This window comes from Heliconius melpomene, chromosome 6 (genome assembly GCF_056956725.1).
Source record: "Heliconius melpomene rosina isolate 202511_hmr_F chromosome 6, ASM5695672v1, whole genome shotgun sequence".
NCBI classification, from domain to species: domain Eukaryota; kingdom Metazoa; phylum Arthropoda; class Insecta; order Lepidoptera; family Nymphalidae; genus Heliconius; species Heliconius melpomene.
The window spans coordinates 6892118-6902081 of NC_140394.1; the positions used below are offsets into that span (position 1 = coordinate 6892118).

The following is a 9964-nucleotide window of genomic DNA, read 5'->3' on the forward strand; positions in this document are numbered from 1 at the left end:
TTTCGTAGAGTTACAAATTCTCGTAACTCTTGATCGTAGCAACGATAGTTTCCTTTTAAAACGCAATACACTTTTAGTTTTATTATATAACGTATAATTTACAGCGTTAGTACAACTTTCTTATATCTTAGTTTGTAGGTGAAATTCTTTAACTAATATGTCGCTGCCATATATATGCGTCTAGAATATAAAAATATTTTCGTATTGTTCACAATTAAATAGTTTTTAAATAATTAAAAATCATAATTTATTAAGGAAGAGTGTGTAGTGTAGAGCGGTGGAACGTGTCGGTTGAGATTTAAAAACTCTGGAGGAAGGTCCCGTAAAAATATCGAGGACTCGATGGCATGTATGAAGAGGTTGATGACAGTGAACGACGGGGAAGAGGTACGCAGAGACCATAGTTTGGCACTCTGTTGCCTTTGGCTGGAAAACAAGTAATATATTAAAATGTAAAATTTTAAATTATATAATTTAAAATGATAAATTTAAAGAGTGGTTATTTGTTTACACGAAATAAACAAACCGCAATCTATAATTTATTAAGCACGCAAATTTTAATTGATTTTCATTTGTTTTGATAAAAAAAATATTATTTGCAATTATTAATTATGATATTTGGTGAAAATCGCGGAAACCATGAAAGGCACTTATATAGCAGCATACAGCGCAACACCTGTCTTTGTCCGGTTAAAAGAAAAGGAAACCAGGAAAACAGAACACCTCAAGTTCAGCACGTCTGCTATGATTCCATGGTGTCTACTGCCAAACCTATCCAGATAATGCTATAGGAAAGAATGCTGGAAAAGCTCAATAAATAATATATTTGATAAAAAAAAATACTAATAAAAACATGTAATAATAAGATAAAAAACAATACGGACCAAGTGATACTGAAATAATAAAAAAATACAATAAAACCTATTATTAATTTGAACATACAACGTGGTATAATAGAAGATATTGATTCAAAACAGATAATAAAAGACCTCATCGGGGAACGTTATATAGGGCACAACATGTAAATTATGACGCTCTGGCGAACATTGAAAAAAAAAGACAATAGGAGAGGCGAGCTTTATCCAATAATAATTCTCACTTGAATCTCTTCTCGCTTCATCTGATATAGAATACTAGTGGATCCGAACGCGGCTACGCCCGCTTGAACTTTACGAATATTTATTAAATATATTTATAAAATTATTTTCAGTTTTCAATAGAGAGATGCGTTAAACAAGCTCATTTTGGGTGACGTTTTCTAACAACAAACTTTGCAACGGTCGCCTAGCGACGATTGTTATTAACGTAGCAAAATAAATTGTATGTCAAATTAACAAGTATTTTAATATATTGGTATATATCGAAAATATTACAAATATGAGAAAAAAAGTATCCTATGTTCATCCCTAGACCCTCAAGTATCTCTATATGAGTATTTTATCATAATTAAATTAGCAGTTTGGCCCTGATTGCGTAAAAGACAGACAGACAGACAGAGTTACTTTCGAATTTATAATATAGATATGGATGGATAGAGAATTACACTCGGTGGCCACTCGGCCGTCGCACACTCACTGATAAGAGGTAATACTTATAATTAGTTCGCTCTATTCTCTATTCAACAGGCGCAGAGATAAATTTAGTTGAGTTTTAGTTATTGTATTGAATGGTGATTGTGTCTTTTCTAGGATTTTATATTTATTTTCATAGTCTATTTCAAACCACTATTTGAATTGCAATGAATGATGATGGAAGTTAAGAATATTTCTTTTTGGTTTTGAAGTATTTATTCGTAAGCTAAAGCTAATTATACTGAATTTGTAATATTATATTTTTTAGTTATTGTTATGTAGCGTTGTATATCATGTATAGATACCTAGTCTACCAAAAAATAGCTTGTTACTGCAGTTAATTGAAAATTAAAACTATGTTATAGCAAGTACGAACATTGATAACTCCACACCTAAAGACAGGCTACTCATATAAACCAAGTAGAAATGAAGATTTTATGATCTCAGATTATTAGTAAACATTTATTTTAATATATAATGACATAGATGTCTAACAAATTGATAATTTTTATAAAGATATAGTAACAAAAATTAAAATTAAATTAACAATAGCTAGTGAATTTAGCTATCGTCAAATAAGGTATACGAGACTCAGAACAAAGAGCTCTACGTATAAAATATAACCGTTTGTGACTTCCAGGTAGTAAGTAAAAAAATGGTCTCACTGACTGGACAAAGTTAGAGCCAAACGCTGACATGTTCCCGACTAACACAATTACAGCTTCGAGGGCCAACAATCTACAGCCAATTCAATTAACATCAGCTTTTAAGGATATATTCGTATCCATACATACCCATTGTTTGCACGAATATGAAACGGTCTGTTTGTCGAATAAACGTGGAGTTTCTTTGTTGATTTAAATTTAAGTTTTGTATTTTTATCAATTGCTGTTTTTTAAGTAAGTCTTTTAGTAAGTACATGTTATATGTAACTTTTTATTATAATTAAAAACGTTTCTAGATTTTAAGAACTTTTATTCTGTGTACTGAACTATGATACGTTATTAAAATTCATAGTCGTGGGTTCGAATGTAATTCGGAGTAATATTAGGGTAAATAATAATTATAAATGGTCCCGTATGTAATGTTTCTATAACATGCAGAAAGTGACTCATCACTAGATTTACTCTCCGTATTCTCTCTCTAATCTACTCTAATTGATATATTTTATTTGATTGATATATTTATATGTTTCTTTCTACCCATAAAAGAATTTCTCTAAAAAATAATATTATAATTTTATTAGTTTCTGAAGTGAACATTCATACGACGAATAACTAAGTAAAATAAGTTTTATAATTCAAGCACATTTCTACCTTAACAAGACTAATTAATCTAGAAGTAAGCTCGAAAATGTGAAAATTACCAACTAAGGTTTAAGTTAATTTATCGTGTTCTGTGCATCAACCTTACATTGTGAGCTACAGAGAGAAATGTAACGTTAAGTACTTCTTCGTTAATCTCTGCTGAACATAAGTATATATGAATTAAATAAATGATTTAGTTTTTGCTATGAAAAATACATTTATTTCATATTATATTAACAGTAAATTTAGTATTGATTTAGTGTGTCCAGCTGTTAACAATTTTATATATATGTAATGTAGTGTATTATTTGTTAAATAGCTGCACAGTGTATTCGGAACGTAGCGGGGTCGGCAGAGGGAACGTGGCAACCTAGTGTAGAGTCACTCCGTTCTCATGTTCGTAACAAAACACAAACAGTTCGCAACACGCTCGTTACCAGAGTGAGAGAACTCTCCTCGAATGGAGATTGCACCCACAAATATCACGCTTACTTTCTATATTTACCTACCTAGTCACTATAATTATAGAGACTAGGTGGATGTTGCTATTACATTTAAGGTTTACCTATTTGGCTTTTATAAAAGTATAGAAACATCTTTTGAAATATACGGTATACATTTAGGAATTAAGGCTCTAAAACATAACGGAATATATATTTAAATTGTCTATTTCACATCATACTTTTCAATATAATTTTCTAGTAGAAATGGAGTTAATTGTATCAATTATTCGTAGATCGTCTTTAAAAGCTGATGCTGATTAAATTTCCTCTAGATTGCTTTCTGTGCAGAAATGCACTTAAGCATTTACAATGACCTTTTTATAATAAGTTTTAGTCTGTATATAAGATTAACTTTGTAATTTAATAGTTGTGTATGTAGAAAAGAATTATAGCATCGCATTATATACGAGAAATTATGATTTATTTGCCGAAATTATTTCCAAGAATTTCTAGAAACAAACATAAATAATAAGATTTTTTAATAGTTTTTTTTTTAAATTAATTTACTATCGATTTATAATTGAAAATAAAAGATACTTGTAACATTTTTAAATTGTTATTGCGCACATAGGAAAGAATATTCCTTATTTATAAAACGTATAAAAATTTGAACGTAGCTAGATTTGAACCTACTTCTTTTACGGATGGTTAGATGGTTTCCAAAACTCGCGGGTTCAAATCCCGCTACTAACGTAGCGTAAATTTTTATATCTTTTATAAATAAGTATAATAATAAACGTTGACAAAAAAATGTAAAGTAAATGTTTCTAACATATTATGTAAAATATTTTAATGAATGTAAAATATTCTATTTAAGTTTATTTTTGGAAAATTGATGCAGCTTGTTATATCCAATACAGTATTTGTGAAATTTGTGAGAAACAAAAATAAATATTATAAAACCACATAAGTATATCACGTCGGGCGTACTACAACGTATTCTAAAACAGAAAAAAATAATATTTTTCTAGAATATACAAACTGAGTTTATAAATTCAAAGTTTTCAATAGAAACATACATTTGTGTAGTGCTGGCAGTGTGTGTTTCACTTTAGCCATATTCAATATCAATGATGCGACGAGGGCAAACAGAGCGGCTCGAATAGGAAATTTTATTTGATAAAGTTCGCTTACTCTCATAGACTTATTTTCAGTGCTTCTATACTTGTTCTTTCTTTAGTACTCGCTGAAGTGTCATAATTTTCATTTTCAATTTCATTTCGCTTTTTTCTTCATTTGGAGCATTCTAACATTATTCTCATGTAATTGTTGATAAAATACCGTAATAGAAAAGAATATTTTATCTTTCATTCTGCATATTTGCAAATATCTTGTTTAATAATAGTAACATATTTTTTCAATTTCACATTTACGTTTCATGTGTTACCTGTTTGTTACCTTTTACACTTAAGACCACGTCCCGTTGCTGCACGGTTGCGTAAACAATGGTTTTCAAACCATAAAAATAATTATTTTCAGGATGTTATTAATATATTGAAATATAAAAGATTTAGACAACACTGTATATATACATAATTATAGCCAGCTTCAGAATTTAACTGTAAACACGAAAACCGCAAGTCCCATCCGGGGATTGTTAAAATTCTATTAAATTTATCTTTTAATAGGAAATGCCGTATTAAAATAAGTAAAATAAATTAATTTCTCAAAATATGCTACACATATATAACATGGTAAAAATAAAAAGTATAAAAAGAAATATTCCTATACGGAAGAAAATGCCTCTCTATTTCAACCTGTGATATAGAACTGAAAAACTGGTAGAAACCGATTGCTTTATTGACCATTCATTCGTATCTGAAATCTAAAACAAATATAGTGGACTAGTGGAATAAACGGGTACGTACGAGTATATCAATTGAATAGAAGTATACATATTCTGGTCACGTCGGCGTGGGGCGCTGTAGACAAATACGTAGCGGCGCTGGCACTTATTTGCTCGCTAATTTTGTTACTTCCCTCAATTTGAAAAGATTTATCCCATTATATAACGTTAGAATGGTTCTATTTTCTTATGTTCTAAATGGTTTAATTTATGTTTTAGGAACATATATTTGCATGTTAATTAATATATGTATTATTGAACGTATTTATTTTAGAAATAATTAACATGAACGTATGTGACATGGATATAATGTAGTGAAAGAGTTTATTAATTGTCAAATAATTATATTTTATTATGTTAATACTTCCACTTTTCATTATATTAAGGAACATACAAAAGAATTTAATCTTAATGGTGTAAAACAGTTCAAAAACAATTAATTATATTACTATACTAGCGACCTGCTCGCAGCTTCGCCCGCTTGTATTATAAATGAATTATTTTCTCCTCTATTCATTTTAGTGATAAATCAAGTCAAATAAAACAGCTTCACGCTGTATCCCGCACACAGAAGAGTAGGCAGAGGTAACCTAGTGTTAAGATACTCCGTTCCACACTTTCCACCAAATAAAGTAGTAGAATTAAACACATTGATATTTACTTTAATTAAAACAAAGAAAAAAGGATTATATTACAAAGATTTATTGTATTAAAAGTGTATTTAAAAAAAAAGTGCTATTTAAGGTGAGGTGAATTATAAGTTTAATATTATAGTATTAGTAGTAAATTTTTGCAGCTTGTGATTCAGGTAAAGATTTCTATGTGGTACTTAGAAGCTTTCTTGTTAAATATTTAAATATTTATTTGCCTCAACATATTAAACATAGAGTACGCAGATGCCATTTTCTGTAAGAAATAATTATATTAATAGATGTACGATTTCCACGATATTTATACTTGTCTATTTAAAATTTTCATTCAGGATTATAATAAATAAAATAGATTGTTAAAAGAGCCTTCATGAGGACACAATTTAGTAGTTTACCTTAGAAAATGTTTGTACCGACACTTCTTCAAAGCCTGGAACTGTTAAAGGTAGAGGCCTCAGAGACCTTTGCATGATGAGTACTAAATATGGGCGGACCACTGGACTTGCATTCCAGAAAGGTGTATCCCAACAAGCGTAGCAGATCGAACTGACCTATGACAATAACAATGAAGTTGACTGCCAACCTTCACTAGTTGGAGAGGCACTTTAATAAGAAGAAGAAGAAGAATAACAATGATGTAGTACGAAGAGGTAAAGGTGTAGCAGCAAAACGTGGCGTAGAGTTCCGCCACTCAACACGCAATGCCTACGGAATTTGGTGGAAAATTGAGGAACGGAGTGTCTTACCACTAGATTACCTCTGCCTACCCTGCAGGGTGTGGAAATTTAATTTTAAACATTTTAAATAAAATACGGTTTTTTGTTAATTTCATTTGTACATAATACTTTACCTTCATAGATAAAATTGTGCACAAATAGCTCGGAATGAAAAGTAAAATTATTGCAGCAACACAAAGTAATAACAGCACTGCATTGAATTCACCATCACCGGATGTCTTAAACAGAGTTAACAAAGATTCATTAATAAAACATGTTATATTCATTAAAATGATAATATTTTATAATATTTTATCTTCAGATAACTATTGCTTTTTTATGAGCAATAAGCAAAAAAATGTAGTAAGAAATGCATCACACCATTGAGTTAATCAATACATCTCTACAATTTCCATTCGAACCAAATCCTGCTCTATAAAAATATTAAACTACTACTACTACTACTTATTATTACTTTAACTATTAAAATGGAGATCGCATCATTATACGTATATAATGATTGAAAAAAAAAATACAGTCGAATTGATAACCACCTTTTCTTACAGAAGTCGGTTAAAAAATAATAACAACAATATATTAATTTATATAAGGCCGTCGTGGTGCAGCGGCACAAGGGTGTAACTGTAACGTGACGGTTGTGGGTTCGATCCCCACTCGAGGAAGTGAAATATTTATTTACGTTTATATTTCCATTTCTTCGCTCTAGTATCGAGGCAAAGCGCAGTGTTGAGTTCTGCCACTCAACACGCAATGCCTCCAGAATTCGGCAGAAAGTGGGGAACGGAGTGTCTTAACACTAGGTTCCCTCTACCTATCCTGCTGTGTGCGGGATACAGCGTGAAGCTGATTTATTTATATTCAAAACATGAAAATCGAAAGCAAGCAATATCCAATAACATTTTCTAATGTTTATATTGTAAGCATGACGACGGAAAAGATGGATTGTAAAATGTTAATAAAATATGATAAAGTTAAATGTTAAGTTACCACATAGCAAGAATAGGCGCTCAGACAAACCACTGGGGCAGATATTTTTTGTTCAAACATCAACAGTTTCTTATAAACTTTTGCGTAGTGTTTAAGCAATCTAAAATTAAGCATACTTTAGTAACTCTATTTGAAAAAGTATGAAGTTTATTCACTACTTTAAAAGTTAAGTTTTTAAAGTAAAAATTTCTTGCATGCCTCTTAAGTGGTATACAATATTTATGACCAGTCTTAATGAAAACCAGAGAGGATAACGTACGAGCTTTTATATTTTTTTACCTATTCTTTTACAAAAAATAATTATTAATATATAAGGCCTGGGTGTGGCTGTGACTGTACAGGTCTTGGGCTCGATTCCCGAAATGAAATATTTAATTTTTACATTTCTTCGTTCTGGTATTGAGGCAAAGCACGGCACTGGGTTCTGCCAATCAACACGCAATGCTTCCAGAATTCGGTGGAAAGTGGGGAGCGGAGTCTCTTAATAGTAGTCTCCCTCTGCGTACCCTGCTACATGCGGGATATAGCGCGAAGCTGGAAAAAAGCTACAAAAATACCTGTGCATAGATTGGTGATGTTTCACAATTTCTTTTAATCGGTTTTTTAACGTGTCATCAAACAACGCTCTTTCTCTTTTATCTTGAGTAGGTTGTATTCCATCCATGAGGTCTCGAATAGACCAGATCACAATATCAGCTTTAGTGGTTATTTCTCTTATCCACATTATTTCAGTTAAAATCATAACTATAAATAAGTTTAAAAAAAATAAGATGTCATTCGTGGCTCAAGGGTACGAGGCAAAGTGCGGCGTTGAGATCAGTCACTCAACACACTATACCTTCTGAATTCCGCAGAAGGTACGGAAGTATCTTAATACTAGGTTCCCAGGTTCCTTCTGGCTGCAGGGTAGCCAGATACCAGGTATACGCGAGTTACAGTAAAAAATAAGAAGGGCACCGTAATGGCCAAATTAACAAAATATGTGGCGTTTTTCTTTAATACTACTATAAGATTTATCCCATATAATATGTCGATAAAGAAATTTCACTTCTACTAAGCAATTAAATTAGCAATATATATATTTTTTTTACGTAACATACATTTAATCAAACATGCTTTTATTAAATGCATGCATATGCAATAAATATTTTCTAACTTACATGTATAGTTTATAGCATATGCAAATATGCACATACAGCAATAGAAAAAGGTGATTTCATAAACTGGGCTTGCTCCAAAATCTATGTTGAAACACCAGAATGGAAACAAGAGTGGCCGTTTCCCTTCACCCGGGCTATGAGTGGCCAAGTAAAACAGCAATGAGAACACACCAAAAGACATCATACCCACGGCTACGCCACTGGTAAAAATCAATGTTAATTTGCAAATTTTCCGGGTAAATATTTGATTGAAGAAAAATCTTTTCCTGTTAAAATTAATATGAAAGTTATTTTATTACGTATATAACATTAAAAAACTAACAATGTGTCACTTTATTCTCCATTTTCTGCTTATTTAGTGTCGATAGCTGCTAAATGCGCTTTTCGTCTAACCAAAGGTACCCAATATGTTTTTTATATGTCATTTAATTTTAATTTTAATTTTGTACAAAGAAAGGAAAGAGAGTAAGCTCACCTGTATCTTTCACCTGTAGTGCAAGCATATAAAAAATTTTCTTTCATAATATGTTGCAACTGGTGATAATCGTAAACATTCAGTTTAGTGCACATAAGTATTATTATTTTGTAAGACATAACGATGCAATAAGTTCCCACTTCAGTTATAAATGGTATGTCGCGAATGAGAATTCCATGGTACAAGCCCAGAGATAAAATAATAAGAGCCGATACTGCGCAGAAAATCATAGCAGCTTTGGCGAAATACCTTTATAAATGTATAGAAAATAAACAATTCAGTTTTTTTACAATTTATAAACATTTTATCAATTATTATTGGAATACTTACGTGTATTTACGAATTGGGGCATCAAGTACCTGAAAAATTCCCAATATACTAAAATTTTGTCTATGAAAATTTGCAGGTCTTATAATTCCTTTAGCACATTCATTATTATATTCTTGTTCAAAATTAACCTCTTTAAATTTGAACATCTCGAATATTTTACTTGTTGTAGTTCGTATGACGAAAATAATAAAGAAGTAATATGAAAGTAATTCCTCAGATATATATGATACTAGTGTCAAATTAAATATCGCAATTGATATTGTTTTTTTAAAGTATAATATAAGCAAATATGTTAGCATAAAAGTTTGCAAATTGAACTGTATTACTGAATAATCATACATGAACACAACGTTATTTTACTTCTGAATATATTTAGTATTCCTTTAAGAACATATTCT

At 30.7% G+C, this 9964-nt stretch overlaps 1 protein-coding gene across 1 annotated transcript; it reads right to left on the bottom strand.

Annotated features, from left to right (window-relative positions):
• Window positions 1-5866: 5866 nt before the first annotated feature.
• On the bottom strand, window positions 5867-9712 carry LOC146538263 (uncharacterized). Its single transcript, XM_085186637.1, has 8 exons — window positions 9567-9712; window positions 9237-9485; window positions 8762-9027; window positions 8159-8345; window positions 7602-7701; window positions 6728-6832; window positions 6273-6428; window positions 5867-6133 (listed from the first exon to the last, which is right to left on the bottom strand). The coding sequence occupies exons 1-8, from the start codon at window positions 9710-9712 to the stop codon at window positions 6080-6082; spliced, it is 1263 nt and encodes a 420-aa protein (XP_085042763.1). The 3' UTR covers window positions 5867-6079.
• Window positions 9713-9964: the final 252 nt, after the last annotated feature.